Source organism: Python bivittatus, unplaced genomic scaffold (genome assembly GCF_059951505.1).
Source record: "Python bivittatus isolate LINGU-HERP-01145 unplaced genomic scaffold, Pbiv_v1 ctg000020_np1212, whole genome shotgun sequence".
NCBI lineage: Eukaryota > Metazoa > Chordata > Lepidosauria > Squamata > Pythonidae > Python > Python bivittatus.
Window position 1 is genome coordinate 68,278,244 of NW_028277030.1, and position 18,327 is coordinate 68,296,570.

General features: G+C 37.8%; 1 protein-coding gene across 4 annotated transcripts in view; it reads left to right on the top strand.

Annotated features, from left to right (window-relative positions):
* Positions 1 to 17,840, top strand: part of LAMA2 (laminin subunit alpha 2) — a 426,899-nt gene extending 409,059 nt beyond the window's left edge. For 2 of the 4 annotated variants that reach the window (XM_088140685.1, XM_088140691.1), the window contains exons 57-64: positions 1,700 to 1,756; positions 3,748 to 3,860; positions 4,970 to 5,159; positions 10,469 to 10,624; positions 14,630 to 14,783; positions 15,374 to 15,504; positions 16,313 to 16,535; positions 17,507 to 17,840. In XM_088140685.1, the coding sequence (XP_087996811.1) occupies positions 1,700 to 1,756; positions 3,748 to 3,860; positions 4,970 to 5,159; positions 10,469 to 10,624; positions 14,630 to 14,783; positions 15,374 to 15,504; positions 16,313 to 16,535; positions 17,507 to 17,664 (1,182 nt within the window). In that variant the 3' untranslated portion in view covers positions 17,665 to 17,840. Of the gene's footprint in view, positions 1 to 1,699; positions 1,757 to 3,747; positions 3,861 to 4,969; positions 5,160 to 8,880; positions 9,655 to 10,468; positions 10,625 to 14,629; positions 14,784 to 15,373; positions 15,505 to 16,312; positions 16,536 to 17,506 lie in introns of those variants that run through there. The other 2 variants (XM_088140689.1, XM_088140697.1) reach the window with 2 other exon arrangements.
* Positions 17,841 to 18,327: the final 487 nt, after the last annotated feature.

Sequence of the window (18,327 nt, forward strand, 5' to 3'; positions counted from 1 at the left end):
TAAAGATAATAGTGGTTTAATATATACAGAAAGTCTTAATATATATTAAACAAGGACAATTTCTACCAGAATGTCTAAGAAAGAAATGTCAAAATATCCATAAGAGCTCATGTGATACCAGTTTTATGGTGGTGTGGTGCAACTTTTTCATAGCTTTGTTATGAAAGACTACTTGGTATTCTTAGACATAGGTCTGAGTCTGAAATGCTCTTACAATTGAACTAACAATTGCAAACAAGTATCAAGTAGTGAAGATAAGTGTACCATGATACATGTTAGCACAAAAAATTGCAAATTTCATCTAAACATTAATGGGATTTCAACTAGCACTGACTGACCAGGAAAAGATTTTTAGAGTCACAGTGGACAGTGTCATAAAAATGTCAACTCATTCTGTAGCTGCTATAAAAAAGTGAATTCCATGCTTGGAATCATTAGAAAGAAGATTGAAAATAGAACTGTTGGTATAATAATCTCCTTATAAAAATCTTTGGTGAGACCATAATTGGACTATTATGTACAGGTCTATGTACAGTTGGGATCACCACAGCTTAAACATGTTATTGAGCTGGAAAAGGTACCAAAAAAGTTCAACACAATAATTAGAGGGCTGGACAGTTCCTTTGTGCCCCTCTTTGGCTTCCAATAAAGTTCAGGAGAAACATGGTAGAGGTATGTAAAGTCATGCATGGCATAGAGAAAATAAAGGTTTTCTTCTTTCACAGTATTAGAGATTGTCCATTGAAACTAAATAGAGGAAGATTCATGATCCACAGAAGGAAATACTTTTTTTTTTTTTACTTAGCACAAGGTTATACTACTGCCAGTAGCTGGTAAAGACAGCCAGCCTGAAGAGGACCGGGACAGTCCATGGAAGATCAGGCTATTAATGGCTACTAATACTGATGCCTGTTCACTATCCCCTGAATCATAGGCAGCTCCCCTTAAATCCTGGTTGCTGGGAAGTGACAGTAAAAGGGAGCTGTTGTTCCCAGCCCAGACTTGTGAGCTTCTCAGATATATCAATTTGGCTGCTGTGTGACACAGAATGCTGGACTAGATCTGCTAAGGACTGAGCTAGCAGGATCTTCTTATCTACTAAGTTCTAGCAGAATGTGCATTAGCTTTCAAGATGCTGCAAGAGATTCCTTGATGTCTAAAACAGTTATTCCTCTAAAACTGTTTCCTATTTGGCAGTCTTAAATCTGGGAGTCCATCCACACGTCTCCACATATTGTCTTACCCTATTATTTCATATAATATTCATCAACCTAAGAACTCCTAGTATTGTGACATCAGAGCCACAGATGTCAAGGAGAATTATTTCTGCTTGTTTTTCACTGTATTGCTTTATAAGGTTGATCATTTTGGCTTCATCCCACGCAGGTGCTTCTATTGCAAATGCTTCTAATATGAAATGATTTGGACTGCTGGGGTTTGCTTGATTTGCATTTCTTTGTCCTGTACATTATGGGCAAGCTTCATGCAGACAAACGCAGATCTTCCTTCGAACTTAGAGTAGGGGTTGGTCTTCAATTTAAAGGAAGAAATTGTTTTGAAAATAATAGGCGGAGTAGTTAGCTTGGCAGTTTTAGGTGTGAGATGGCCACAAAGGCTTACTGCCTGCTAGTAATGCTGTTACCTGTTTAGGGACATCAACAGTTGTTGCTTCTGCCTCATGTTGTTTACTGCTTCTCAGGAACTGCTTGCTGCTGAAGTGAAGAGCGCCAGTAGTTCAGCTGACTCTGACGTGACGGTATCTCCTAGTGTGACCCTGCCTTTTTCTCCCTTTTCATTTAACAATGCTCAATGAACTGCAGTGCGGTTTCAGTTACTAAATGGCTCCTCTCTCTTCTCCTTCCGTCACCGGTAATGCAGTTTTGCCCACAAATGTGTGAGATTGTCAGACAGCAATTCCGTTTGCGTAAATGCTTTTACTAAAAGCATTTGTGTCTGTTGCACTGGAAATATCCGCTCAAGATTTCAGCTGAAAAACTTAATTAGACAACTCCTTAAAATATTCCGTGATGTATCTAGCTATGCTGGATGAGTGGAATGTGTCAGTATCATCCATGTGCATTTCATGAAAATTGTATTAAAACAGAAGTAGGCAACGACTGCAAAGGGTGGGTTTTTTTTTTTTCCTTTGTCAATTACCATTTGCTGAAGGACCATCATCACACATTTGTAACTGAGCTCTTCCAGACGTCCTCCTGATTTGGCCTTCTTGTTCAACAGTATCACCAAACCAGAACATGTGGCAATACATACCTCAAATGTCATATTTAGAGTGTTGCTGTTTTAAGCATGATGCTAGCCTAGAAGGATCTGTCGGGTTTATCTAGAAAAGCAGTGAATTGGCAGTAAATCTGGATGGGTAGCTTTGCCTTATTTTGATTCCAAGCATCACAAACACTTTGTCTGGAAGTGCTCTAAAGTTTTGTTCTTTCTGTCTTTCTCTTTGAATTGCACCTGGGGCAGAGTAAGAAGAGTATGCTTGTTCTCATAAACCATTCAAAAACCAGTTTCTGAACTCTGTTAAGATTTCTTTGCATGGACAAATTATTACGGAAACATCAAAAGCATTTTTTTAAGTATACATTTTATGTTTTTAATGCAATATTAATCATGTCTTAAAGGTATTTTGCAGTAAGAACTTCATTGATTTGGATGGAGACAAACAATATCATTCTATTTGATTTTTCATAGTGCATCCAATAGAAACTGAAAATAGATGCCACTCACATTTATGGTTGTCTTTTGTAGCTGGCATTAAAAGGCGATCATTAGAGCACAAGTATTTTAAATGAGTTTACATGCCTTCATCCACATACGGTTTTCTCTTTTCTTTTCTACTGTATTAAGGCAATGGATCCTCTGTCACTACTGCATATTCTTCTTCAGCTTCTCCTTCTATTTAATTAGCAAAATTATAGTATTCAGGTAATTTTAACTGTAATTATTTGAGCCACTGCTTTTCATCAAAGTGAAGATCCTTGAGATTCCAGAAAAACCATTAAAAAGCTATTTTCAATTCTGCAAGATATTATTATAATTGTGCATTCACTATATGTACATTTAGCACAAACATTTTGCAGATTTTTAAATCCACAGGTGTACTACTAGAAGTCTCAGCTTGATTGAAATATGACATTATATGCTAAAGTGATTGCATATCAGTTTTCTTTCCTCCTAATTCAGTAATTTTCTGCAGTGGTAGATAAGATCCATAGTGTATACTTGATCCATCTTAACAAGAGACAAAGCGATTGGTGCAGGGTTCTTCTGTTACCCCACACCTGATCCCGCATCAGCAAGTACTATTTGTCTTATTCCACCAGGGGGGCAACATCACGTAAGTGTGTGGCTTATCTGAATTTCACAAAGGACTTATGAGCAGTGTCTGGATTCACAAGCCTGCTGTAGTGTTTTGCATAGAAGCAGTACTATAATCGTAATTCCTATTTAGTAGAAGTGGGAAGGTAATGGGCTTTCGGTTATAAATAGGATGCAGTATCTGCTACTGACATAGGTGCAACATCACTGACTGATTATTTATGCCAAAAGACAAGCATTAGAAATATTTGAAAAAGGAGGAAGAAAGTCAATGTTTTACAATATTCAAATGATTTGCTTTTCAGAGAAAATATTAATGGCTTTCCTTAAAAGGTATGGGAGCAATCTTGTTCTAAGTTGCTGGTACATATAGAAGAAAAGATTATGATGGTGTTTTGTTTTGTTTTGTAGGAACATTGTGCTGCTGATGTGGAACCAGTTGCTTTGGAAGGGGGCAAGCAATTTGGCCTCTCAAGAAACAGCCATATTGCAGTTGCATTTGATGACACTAAAGTTAAAAACAAGTAAGCTAATAGTCTCTCACCTGAAATTGGAGGGGCCCCTATCCTTTTAGCCTTCTGGAAGGCCATGAAGACCTGGCTCTTCCACCAAGCTTTGGGCTAGGATGGGGGTTGAGTCAAGAGGCTAATAGTTTGGTTAATCTGGCACCTTGTGGGAAGAGTCAATCTGCTTTCATTCTTGTTTTTAGTGGTTGTTATGAGCCACCTAGGATCATTATGTGAAACAGGCAGCCTTATAAGTTCTTTAAATAAATAAGTCCATTCTGAAATAAAGTTGAAAAGAAATTGGTTCTGGTAGTAAAAATTGCTAAATTGTAGTTGTTTTAAAACAAGACAGCCATAATTCAAAGCACTGAAAATGAGCAAGCCTGTTTTCTTTTTAGCCTTCATAAAATGAGTAATTTAATTTTAGAACTAAAAGTCACTTTCTAAAATTAGGATGGGTCTTTAAGCATAAATTTCACTTCCCAAAAAAGGGAAGAGAATAAAGATAGATAGATAGATAGATAGATAGATAGATAGATAGATAGATAGATAGATATTCCAAACATACCAAAAGAAACAATTAACTAGCCTGTATGATACTGCCCAACTGTCAAAAACATGTACTCTAGTGCCCACTTTAGATATTTACCAGTTTTTGTTTTATAGTCACTGGCATCTTGTGCTTTTCACATAACATGTTTTGTTTTTGCTTTCTTTAGTGGTTTCTTTTCAACTGATAATGATGTGATTTTCCAGAATTATTTCACATGCATGTGCTCAGAAATCATGCATATTCTTTCAGTACTTTGAAAACTAATCTCTGACAGCTGATTCTTAAGATGAACTGTCACGTTCTGTGTATCGCAGACAAGTATTGTTATTTTTCAGCCCCCCAAAAATATATTTTCAAATCTTAAATCACATCTGTGCATTAAATCCATGAATATTACATCTATATAACTTGGCAAGTCTAGAAATGGAATATGGATGTCTTGGTTTTATTTCACTTATAAATAAGTTTGCCATTGGCAGCACTAGCTGTATGAGAAAGAATGAAAGATAAAACAGTAATGTTTTCTGAATGTCCCCTCCCCGCTTCTCTTTCCTTTCCTTTTCCAAATGTGCAGACTCACTATTGAACTTGAAATCAGAACTAAGGCTGAAAATGGGCTACTTTTCTATATGGCTCGGATCAATCATGCTGATTTTGCCACTATCCAGATAAAGAATGGGTTTCCATATTTCAGTTATGACCTTGGGCACGGGAACACAAGCACCATGATTTCCAACAAAATCAATGATGGCCAGTGGCACAAGGTATTATGATTTAATAATGCATGCACAAATAAAGAATATATTCATCTGCAGAATATCCTCCCCCATGGTATAAACTGTAGAAGTAATGAATATAGCAGCACTGCCATGTCCTTAATTCAAGAGCTTTAGAAATGGTCTGTTCCTGTATAAGTTCCTCTAGAGGTAGTCTGATCTGATTCAGGATTCAAGACTAAATCAGGATTCAGGGTTTTATTCCCAAAGAGAGTTCCCCCAGTGCACAATGAAAACAAAAACAAAAAAAGCAAATAGAGGTGAGTTTTATTTTTAGCAGAATAGGATGAAATGTGTGACTAGATCATAGCTCAACAAGGGGATAGAGCATATCAGAGTTTATAAATATCGGTGTTGAGAGATTTAGCTATGCTTTTCTAAAATAATTCTTTAAAAATATCTGTACTTTCCAACAAAATATGGTGAAATTTGCTTTGACAGTTGTACCAGAACAGGGTATGATGGTGTTCTTCCCAAAATACGTTGAAGCTGATTATCAGGGGTTGAGGCAGAAGCATAAGTCCAGTTCTAGATGGGCTTTTTCATCTACTCCTGCTCAATATGCTGCTATGAAAAGGAAGGATAGTGTCACCAGAGTTTCTGAATTAAATTATCACCCGGAGTATGCAGTGAACTAACTATGTGGATGAATGGAATAACTATGTGTGGATGAATGGAATAACTATCACAGAACTACTCCAAGTGAAAGTCTAGTGACATTGAAGCAGAGCAATGTGGAGGTAGTATATGATTTTAAACAATTAATATTGTATGTTTGTCCCCAAATTAATGTTTAGAATAAAATTGGTTGCAAGATCCAAAAATCTGATTACTCAAACCTAGGACTAATGTACGCACCAATGTTCAACTTTTCTTATTTCCTTTTATTGGCTTTTTGTTGCTGTTTTACACTACATTATGTAGTTATGTGTTTCATAATAGCTCTCCCCTCCTCTTTGTGAATTATTTCTATTCCACTAAAAAAGAAAAGGAGAAAAAATGAAGATTCAGTGCCCATTTACCCATTATTCCATGACTGTATGGATGTGCCTTTCTTCTGAGCGGCCATAACATTGGAGCCAGTCCTGGGTTTCAGAGGTGCTTCCCCAGAGAGATTTGTCAAGCAGAATCTCTCTTCGCTCCTATGGACTTCCTACCTCTTCCCCTGATCTGTATTTCCCATTGCCTACCTATCCATCTTAGAATTTCCTGCATCCTGCATTTTAGCTTATAACTTCAACCTTTCTTATTTTGCACCCAACCTTGCTGAAACCACCGGGTTCCATACATAATTTTCATTGTCTGGGTTCATTTTCTGACAATGTTCCAATGCACCGCATTCCACATATTCCTGGCTTTGGAGTATTAGAACTTCCTGTTACGTTCCAAAAATGAAATGTATCTTAATTTGAAAAAAAAAAATTGCTTCTGCTATCTCCCAATGAGCATGGTAGAAGGAAGACTCTGCAAGTCTACACCAGATCCCCAGAACCAAACACTGCATACTTACCCATATGGCAGTCCACTACACAGATGCAGAATGCAGGAAAGATTATTCAGCCACTTACTAGATTTGGGAGAGTTGGGAGATTCCAATAGATGTAAATGGACCAGACTGAGAATTAAATGTAAAGGAGGGAGATTGCTAGGCTGTCAAGCATGTGTGCTACAACTTAGGTCAGTGTTGTCCAAACTTGGCCACTTTAAGATGAGTGGACTTCAACTCCCAGAATTCCCCAGCTAGCATGGGGAGACTCCAATTCTGGGAGTTGAAGTCCACTCATCTTAAAGTGGCCAAGTTTGGACAACACTGACTTAGGCAGTCAGAGTCCAACTGATAAATCGTAATGTAGCTACAAGATGATGCACTGCAAGAGCTTGAGAGCAGTCTGTTTTTATATATCAGCTTTTTGTGACCTAAACAAGGAAAACTAGGAGAAAGAAATATCGTAGGACAAAGAAATGCCTTAAATGCTCTCTCTATTGATGTACTGCTACATTAATATTATCAGTGCATTAATTCTTTTTGGAAAAAATATGTCTCATAAAATATTGTCCTTTTAATAACTATATCTAACAGCATGTGTTCATAAGGTGAAATAAGTAATTATTTGCTTTTTAATGAATGAGAAATCCTATTATTCATTTTCTTATTCTATTATTTAGTGGTTATACAACCAACTCAGCATATATGGCTTTTTCTAAAATTTCATAAGCAAAGAGAGAGAGGGAGAGAGAAGAATATATTATAATGCAAGGATGGGCAATATCTGAGCAGTCAGATTTTATTCACTCTTCCTACTTTCTGGAGGGCTACAGGAGGGTGTGATGTCATTTTGGTTTAAGGGGGCTAAGAATGGGAATGAGGAATTCCTTCTCTTTAAACCTCCCAAGTCACCAAATAGCTCAAAGTTGTTGTTTTTTCAGGATAAGCTATTCGCCTCTCAATGGCCCCCAGTTTCAATTCCTACTTCTAACTCAAAGCAAATGTTAGGAACAGGGCCAGAAATGGCAATTTGGGGTCACTTTTGTGGGGTGTGAAATTTAAGTATCGAGGTGGAGTTCCTGACTCTTATTTCTACCACTGATTTATAAAAACAGGGTTGTTGTGTTGTTTTTTTTAAATCACCTCTCTAAAATCTAGTCCTTTGCTAGCAAATTTTGGCAGCACAGTATCAGGGCACTGGGGGCGATACTGAGCCTCATGTCCTGCCCATTCCTGTTATAAGGTATAAATGTTCAGAGTAACAGCCCATTGGATTTAATACAGTGGAACTTGTTCCTCATAAGGCCTATGTTCCCTCAGGCAACCACGAATAACAAAACTATGGATAACAAGACCTGAGCCTATGGATTAAGGAGTTAGATTACAGAGTCCCAGAAAATGACTGAAATAATAATAATTTTTAAAAATCCACCAAAACAGAAGGTGAAGGAAGCTAAGGACGCTGTATCTTGTACAGCTGTTCTCCCACTCTATTTTATTCTATATGAACAAAATATTTTTAAAATATTTTATTTTAAATTTTATTTTATAAAGTGCAATATTTTAATATTGTACTTTTTTCAAAATAAAGTTGAAAGACTATGGGATGAAAGGCTACCCAATAACATAAAGAAGCAATGGAGTTCCTTTACTCCACTGTTGGTATTAAGAGCATTTTCTCTCTCTCCACTTTCTGGCCTGCAGCAAAAATCATAATAGTGGAGCACTCCTCCTCTTCCTCCTCTTCAGTGTTGTGGAAAGTGTGTTTGTCACTTTCTGAAGAATGCCAAAACATAGTAGAGGTAGATACATTTGCAAAGTAGCTGTGATGGAGCTTTGCCCGGACTTGCTTTGCAGAGACCATATACAGTATGATGGTCCTTTTTTTCATCGCTCTCAGGAATTGCCTGGATGAGCTCCAGTTCTTCCTGTGAGTTACTTTTGATGGAATTGGAGGAAGTTATGCACATCATAGGTTTGACATCCTCCAGGTCTTCTGCACAATAGCGCATACAAGGTTCATGACCTACTCTACCTAGTCCCCTAGTATTGAAATAACTGCAGCAGATGAAGAGGTGACTACCCCAGGCAACAACTTTATCCACATAGTTCCATGTAAGGGATTTATCTCTGCAAGGGAAGCTGTGATGTTCTCAATGCAATTTAAGATGCTGTGTTGAGTGGCAAGAAAACAATCTCCAGGTTTGAATGTGCAAACTGCAGGACCATTGGATGGCCAGGAGCATTGTCAAGGAGCAAGAGAACTCAGAGGCCAGGTTCTTCAAGGTGAGATATCTCTCTGCATCTCATGAGAAAGCAGCTGTTCGCCAGAGAAAAGCTCTTGGATCACCCATGCGTTCCTGTTGACTAACCAAAAGATGGGAAGATTGTTTTTATTCTTCCTTTTCAGGGCATGTGGGTTCTATGCTTGGTACAGGAGCATGGGCTTGATTATGCAGCATTGTAAGGTGGCTCTTGGCAACCCTTCTTTCTTGCCTACTGGTGAAGTAGCAAGATGGCTTCCAATTCCAAACAGGCTGGTCTCATCTTGCTTTGGCCTGTACCTTCCAAAGTCAGTCAGCCACTGGAACTCTGCTGAATATCTTTGTGTCATCTTAGGGTTCACTGATATAACTTCCCATGCCAACTTGATATTGTGGAGACTGTAGTGGTGCTTCAGTCTTTGAAACCAAACCCTTCTGGTTCATAACCATTGCAAACCATCTATGCATCTACAGCACTTTCTTGCAGATTGCTGGTCTTCTCAGTGGCACATTCCTCTCAGCTAGGCCCTCTACCCCCAGGCTGAGGGTTTGGGTGGGGGTTGCATGGGTGGAACACTATTTTGAAACTCAAAGACATGCTGGATGCCACACTTGCATGGATTCTAGTTTTTTGTTTTTTTGTTTTCTTTTGAGGAGCAGAGGGTGGATTCCCTGATGCCACAAGGCCATCCAACAGATGATATATTGTCCCTACCAGTGAACCTATCCAGCGTCTGCACCATTTCAAATGGCAACACTTTGTATGAATTTGTCACTTCTCTCGGCAGAGTTCTCACTGTATTTGCTCATCATTCCTAAGAACTCTGTAGATCATTGGGAAATTGGATGGCTTAAGAGTGAACTTTCCACTATGGTTCCTCTACCATGCATATACATGACATACAGTATATAGTGAGAACATTACAAATCACTGGGAAAAAGCTAGATTGGTACTTCTGGACATTTGCAAAATGTCTCATCGCTTAAAACAGTACACCCAAAACTGTGGATATGCAAAACGGATTACCATTGATAATAAGTTCTGGTCTCCATTTATTAACTATGGATACATGAAACCACTGATAACAAGACCATGACACTGAGGTCAACCTGTAGATGTTCAATCAGAAAAAATATCCCCTGTTTTTAATAGAGTTTATTTCCAATATTTAAGGTGGCTAGGAACTGTGGAAAACAGTCCCATCACATATGAAGGGCATCAGCTTAGGGAAAGCTGTTATAATTTGCAATTTCAGTCCTATGTTGGGAGTAAGTTTCAGGGACCATTGTGTATTTTAATACTAAATGTGTAATCTGAGACTAGATTGAAACTATTTATCAATTTAAATGACATAATTGTAAATTAACATTGCATAATGTGCCCAAACTTGCCCTTTTAATTCAGTATTAAGTTTCTCCATCTTCAGTCGGACGTACTCCCAAATAAGAGAACAAAATTGTGCAATCTCAGCACTTCTAACAAAAACTTGTTTGAAGGAGTTATAGCATAACTAATAATAATGAGTTGCCCTTTGATCTTTTTCCAGATAAAAATATTCCGAAGCAAGCAAGAAGGTGTCCTGTCAGTTGATGGGGCTACAAACAGGACCACTAGTCCAAAGAAAGCTGATATTTTGGATGTTGTGGGGATGCTATATGTTGGCGGATTGCCAATTAACTATACAACAAAAAGAATTGGTCCGGTAAGGAAAAAATTACTCTTTTCACATTTTTATAGCACTGACAGAATAGAGTTACTTGTGCGCAAGTGTAAAAATAAAGCAGGGCATTTTGCTTTCATTGTCTTTGAAAGAGCTCAAGGCTTGCTCCATGCAAATAATCTGCATTTGCTTCTTAACCTTTCTTTTGACTGATTTGGTTCTTTTCCACACCAGCAACGCCCTTTGCATGGGAAACAGTCATATCATTCAGAGAGACCAAGTTTGTCTATCTTTGTATGTGTCATTCTGAGTGTCATTGTGTTGTGTCACTGGGAAGCAGGTCCTATGGTGCATTTGTATATTACCAGTGGAGCTTGTCTTCAAACATAGGATGTAATATAATTATAGCAGCAATTCTCAAAATTGTGGGACAAATAGAATTGTAGACCTCAACCATTATTCATGAAGGCATATTAACAATGGTGTTCTAGGCATTCCTATTCAGAAGCGAGCTCAGCAGGGCTTAGTTCTAGGTAAGTGCATATGGCAACTTAAGGATAATGTTTTGAATATGGAAGATTTCTATATCCCTACATTCTGGTTCTCTTTTTTATGAAATCACTGCCCTTAGATTTAATAATAGAGTTGGGCTTTATTCAGCCCTGAAACACACTTTGGGCCAGTCACTATCTCCCAGCAGAATGTACTTCATAAATTGAAAGGATAACACTGAGGGTGGGGAAAAGATCTGTAAAAACCATCTTGAGGTCCTTCAACAAAGGCAAGATGTGGCTACAATAAACAAATAAACACCCTAAGACTCTTTCAGAGGAAATCAGCTAAGAATTATTAGCCATAACCTATAACTGAAATTTAGATACCTGATACCAGATAATGCACACTAATAATAAATTGCTGCCTGTACATTTTATTTAAACTTTGTTCTTCTATCACTGATGTTCCTAATGTTTACCAAACTCTTGATTGCAAAACTTTTTTATTATTCTTTTAAAAAACATTTTTGCATGAATAGGGGTGTAACTGCTTTGAACAACACAAATCAGGTGAAATTTTATATGTGTAGTGAGCCAAAGCAATAGGTCACCCATTTTAACACTGATGCTTCACTGAATTCATACTTTAACTTTTTGCTATTTCAAAAGCAGCAGGAACATTTGTAGGAGAAATTGCTTAGTAACAAATTGTTCTGCTGGAAGAAGCCTGACCAAACAAGAGGAAAAGATTTATTTTATAGAAAACAATGTAAAAATTGAAGTGTTGAGGGACAAAAAGAAATATTAACAGAAAAAGACAAACAGAAAATCCAACCAAACTCTGGTAAGAGCCTTTATTAAGGATTACTTTACAGCAATAAGAGCGGCAAAACATTAATTATTTTTCCGCTCTTATCATATCTGCAGATTGCTGACCAGTGGCCCTGTTCAACAGGACCTGGTCCTTCTTGCATGGTTACTACGAGGAACATTTGACATATGTGATGGATAAAGTTCTTCAAATCCACTCTGAGCTGAATTCCAGCTGTGTGTCTGGTGGAATTGACCAAAGCATGGTCTTGTTTGGTTATGTAGGAGGAGTTTGAAACTGTGGGTTCTAAGGAAGTGGACAGGGTACCTATGGCTGTAAGTGCAGCCATCTGTGTATTGGATCATATCCTCACTGTTTGGATAAGGTCTCCTGGGAGACAACATATGGTTGGATCCAAATGGTGCTGAATTCATCCTTTAATAAGCGTGTAACCCATCCTATGTTTAATGAGTTGGTTAGTCTTCTCATCATAAATAAACCATTGCTGGACCCAACAGTATCGAACCATTTTCATCCAGTCCCCAACCTTCCCTTTTGGGGGAACATGTCTGAGAAGATGATGAGACTGTAGCTTCAGAGGGTCCTGGAGGAAGTGGATTATCTGGGCACTTTACAGTCAGGCTTCAGGCCTGGGTCTATAATGAGTACTGAGATGGCATAGATCACACTTGTGGACAATCTCTGGCAAGATCAGGTCGGTGGTGGAGCATCCATCTTGGTCCTCCTTGATCTATCAGCAGCCTTTGATAACAACAATCATGATATCTTTCTGGATTGGGTCAGGGGGTTGAGAGTGGTGGAGAGCATTGTATTGCTCCTTTCTCAGTTCCAGTCCATGGTGGCAGGTGAGGAGAGATCTAGTCCTAAACCTCTGCTTAGTGGGGTTCCACAGGGCTCAACTGTCTCCATATTCTTATTCAACATCTATATGAAGCCACTGGTTATGTCATTTGTTGGCAGGGAGTTAAGTAACATGATAATGCCCTGTTATACATCCTCCTGCCTTTGCTGAACAAGAGAAGTTGTCAAGGTCTGGAGGCTGTGGGTGTCTGGAGAGGGCGAACAGGCTCAAACTCAACCCTAAAAGGAGAGATCTGGGAACTTTCCATGATTGTTTCAGGATGGGATGGAACTGGTGTGCAATTTGGGGGGTATTCCGAGACTACTGTCTTCTGCTCAAAGAGTGAGTGGCAGCCATGGCTACAAGGGCCCTTACACAAATACATCTTGTGTGGCAATTGTTCCCCTTCCTGGATTGGGAAGCCCTCCTCACTATCACTCACAACTTTGCTACTTGTTGGGATTGTTACAGTGCATTCTACCTGGGGCTGACCTTGAAGACTACTTGGAAGCTACAGCTGTCTAGAATGCAGTGGCATGGGTAGTTATGAGCATACCTCCTTGTTATGCTTATGCAACACCACTACTTTGTGAGCTGCACTGGCTCCCTGTGTGCTTCCAAGTACAATTCAAGGTGTTGGCTGTCACCTACAAAGCCCTTCATAGCACAGAGCCAAGTTCTTTGTGGTACCAATTATTTCTGCCCATCCCACAAGATCTAATATGCTGTGGGTCTCTTCTATTAAACAGTGTCATCTAATGAGAGTGGGACCCAGGAAACCTGCCTTTTTTGTTGCAGCACCTATGTTATGGAACAGAATCCCCACCCCCCACCCCCACCCCCCAGATCCTTCCAAGATCTGAATAGACCTGACCCTGCCAGCCTTTTGTAAGGCACTGAAGATCTAGTTTTTCCCTCAAGCACTGAGTCAGGATGTTAGATGAAACCACCTTGAGAAGTATATCTTTGTGCATTTATGAGCTGGCCCAGAGGCAATGTGTTTTTAAAATGAGAGTGCACTTGTAGGAGCAATCAAATATTTTTTTAGAAAAATCTTTTATTCCATCCCATTAAGATCCAGATTATTGGGAAGGAGGAACTATTGGCACATAATCTAACATGAGCAAATAAACTGTATAAACACACTGAATTAAGTCTTTAAGAGATAGTTGTTTTTGATCAGATGTGTGTGTTTTTACTTTAGTATTAATTGGTAAGTACAAAATTTGCCCACAGTATTCTTAAAAGTCTGTTTACAATTCATGAAAGTAAGGATTCAGTCTCCTTTGTTTTACATTATCTTCCTAGTCCCAAAAATAATGTCTTTGAAAAATAAGATTACAATTTGGTAAGAAAGACATTTTAGAGAAATATGGCCATGTTGGAGATACAAGTGGAAAAAACTTGCACAAGCCCAAACCATCATTAGCAGTCAGCAAGGTTTGCTTTTGTAGAAAATGGTAAAGTTGCATCTGTTTTTAGTATAAATGTGATCTGATCCAATAGATATACAAATGCTAACAGGCTACCTTTTGTGAAGTTGAAAAAATATTCCATCCAAAAAAAAACCGTTTTGAAACAAATTAACATTTTATATTTCCAATATAATTTGATAAGCCATTCTACCATTTTTGATGTTATCTTTGCTACATCTTTAAAAAGGCAACTCAGTACATGTGTGTCTGTTAAACTTTTCAGAAAATAAATGTAGATACGTTTTTCTAACATCAGATATTTCATACAATAGTCACATAGCCAGGCTCACTCCTTTCATAAACTTGAAAACAATGAATAAAAATTGCAGGTTCTCACTGATGTTGTAAGAAGAAAGTATTTTAGAAGGGCAACTAACTCCCTTAAGGATTTTCACCCTGACTCAGGTTGTCTATAGCATCGATGGCTGCATGCGAAACTTTCTAATGTCAGAAGCTCCCATTGATCTGAATAATCCTACCTCCAGCTACAATGTTGGAAGATGCTTTGTCAATCCACAGGAAGGAACATACTTTGCAGGAACAGGGTTTGCCAAAACAGGTAATACTATCTCAAAGTCGGGTCTTAGTTATATACATTAACCCTTTAAAATCCTGGTGAGGCCCTTCTATGTACATGGTTGCCAAGGGAGGAATGATAACAGAGAATAACAACTGAAAAGTGTAAAGAAGTGATGGAAGAACTGTTCATCCTCTGAGACTTGTTGAATTTGAAATTCTTTAATGACAAGAATGCTGCCCTTGGGGCATAGTAACATTACAGTGACGGTAATAATGATCATGTTTAATATCTATACAAGATTGTTGCAGTACTGATTTTTAATAAGATTCAGAATAAATTAATTACAATTCTTGACACTACAGGATGATATTTAAAATGTCTTTCTGTATGTGCAGGTAGAGATAGATATACTGTATATCTGCCAATTTGCTTAAGAAATGTGGTTGTTAGACACAGTGTCAAAACCACTAGGTGAAGGAAAGTATTATATGCCAGTGATGCACTATTGTTTACTAAAGCCATTCAGTATAGAAAGTAACTGTAAAGTACTAATGTCCTGTGTCTCTGTTCAGTGTAGAAAAATTTCCCTTGTGGTATTCTTATATTGCTTTTCCTTCCTCACTTCTTAGTTGGAGCATATAAAGTGGGGCTAGACTTACAAGTGGAATTTGAATTTCGTACAACACGGACAAATGGCGTTCTATTGGGAATCAGCAGTCAAAAAATGGATGGGCTTGGCATTGAGTTGGTAGATGAAAATGTGAGTAAGGAACTATCAGAAATGAATCTAATTAAATGTTGTTTCTCAGCAACCGTAAAGAGACTCTGTCAAAGGATCCTAGGCCATGTTACTCATCCATTGTTCCAACATCAATATCATGACTGCTTTTTCTTTTCAAGCATGAAAAGGATTCTCCCTGTATCCAGTGATCTTTGCAATACAGTTGAAATCAGAATACAGTCTAACAAAGCGTATTCTACAAACTTAACTTATGGGGCAGATCATTTTCACAGTTAAAGTATTATTATGAACCTAGTTTGCATTTGTTGGAACAGTCTTGCAAATCCCTTCTACTAAAACTTCTGCTTCCCTTTCCAGAATCTCATTTTGGTTCTGCTAAATTATTTCTAACATAAATGCTGCTTGAATTCTGTGATGTTCCATACATGGTTGTGTATTTAATTAATAGTTAAGCGTTTTGAAAGCAAGCTTGTACAAATATTGCAATAATCAAATCTATTGCTGTAGCACTGTTATGGATCTATTATTCATTTTAGACTTCGGCAGCAATCAATTGACAAATAGTATATCCATAATTTGTGTTTTCCTGCCAAAATTGGTTCTCAGTTATAAATTAGTTTCAAGTGGATCCTTGAATTCAGAATAATTTCATTCATTTATGGTGGTTAAGAATTTAATCGCTGCTTTTGCTAAAAAGGATAATTAAGCCTCAATATGTTGAATGGGAAGGTCAGTCCTACACACTGTATCAGAGCCTCTTCCAATTTCTGTGTATATGTTGTTTGACTAATTTGCTTTTTTGTTTATTTTGGTAATTCCTCTTCAGGTGATGTTCCATGTTGATAATGGTGCTGGTCGGTTTTCGGCCATTTATGAACCTGCTATACCAGGGAGTTTGTGTAATGGACAGTGGCACAAAGTTGTTGCACACAAGATAAAGCATCGTTTAATGCTGACAGTGGATGGTCAACATGTGGAAGGGATCAGTCCTAATGCAGCTTCCACTTCAGCAGAGACAAATGATCCTGTCTTTGTTGGAGGATATCCTGGTGAGTTATATAAACCAGGCATCTAAATGCTACAGTTACTATTCTTCGTAATTAATTCATTTTATTATAGCCACCCAACTCCAATGGACTCAGTTTATGAAACTCGATTAAGTGTTTCATAAAGTGGAATTCCTGAAACTAAGAAATTGTAGAAATGCATGCTGTCTGGATGGAGCCCTGTGCTGCTAAAAAAAACAAAAAAAAACAGCAGCAAATGCAGCACATGTTGCAGATATATGCTTGCAAGCGTCAAGGAAAAAACCTTATTTTTAAATGTATTTTGCATCTAAGGTTCCTATTTATTTGCCTGGTTATTTGGTTGTTCATTTTATATTCCATCTTTTTGTTCAGATTGAACAGAAAGTTATTTAATATCAGTGTGCCCTGAATGGAACTAAAATCACAACACATCGTGATCAGTGGTGATTGCCCCATTGAATACCAAAAACTGGTAAAAGGCAGAATAACCTGTGCCCATTAAGAGTTTCTAGGGATAAGGTGCAACCTGAAAGCATGTTTTTTTCTGAAAGAAGATTAATATTCCCACCATGATTTTTTCCACCTTCTCCTGAAGTCACTCTGCGACAATCAATTCTGTTGTTCTTGTGGCCTTCTGATGTAATAAGAATGCCAGCTAGTCTACTGTAATAATCTGAGCTGTGATTCACCCTATTGTAAAGGACCACACGTATATAGCTATTAAAAATCATTTAAAAAATAAAGTTGCAGTATTCTAGAGCTAAATTTCATTATTCTACGACAATTGTCTCTACACTATATATCTGCAAATAACATCTATGTATATGAGTTCACATATATATGTAAACAAAGACATTTGATAACAGTTTACACTGTTATCTACTTAAAAACTGTGTACAAAAAAAAAATAAAATGAAAAAAATACATTTAAAAAAAAAACAAAAAAAGATCTGGAAGATCTTATTTTCTTTTCTTTATCTCTCCCCTCCCAGATGGATTGAAGCAGTTTGGCTTGACCACTAACATTCGATTCAAAGGCTGTATTAGATCCTTGAAACTCATCAAAGGGACAGCTAAACCACTGGAGATTAACTTCAGCAAGGCCCTGGAAATAAAGGGAGTACAACCTCTATCCTGCCCTGGGAATTAAGAGGAAAATAATCCAGTTGCAATATGAATCTGACCAGTAATGCTAACAAAAAGATCCTTTTGCAAATATGTCTGTGATATATTCTAAATATTGCTGTTTCTGAGTGTCCTTCTAAAAGCAATATGAAACAAGAAAAAAAAATCCCTTGAAATGAATAAAGCAGTGAGTTACTCTTGTGTGATGTGTCCATTTTTCCCTTACTTTGAAGTGAAATGGGGTATTATAGTTTTGTAGAATAAAATTGTACTGATACAGATTCAAGTGGGCTGTGGTTCAGTTTGTATTAGTTGCTGTTTGTACTTTTGAACCTCACCTTTTAGCCTTGGTTGGTTTTAGTGGGACTCAACTGCCTTATGCAGGATTTTCTGAAGATTTTCCCAGGACTGTCTTTCTCTGCAGCTTTGGATTCCACTTCTTTGCTTTTCTCCCCATATCTGTGACCAGGATGTGGCTAGCAATGCAATTTCATGATTCATCCTATAGTGTTGTTGGCTGTAGGATGAAACATAGTGAAAGTAGGTGAGTACGTCTTCAGTCATTTTTTGTGGGCTTCCATTGTGACATGTAAGAAAGAGCATGTACAGATACTATGTTTGCTTTTGGGGAAAGGACTAAGATATTTCAACTGAGAGGAAGAGCAGTGAGAATCCCAGAAGTGTAGAT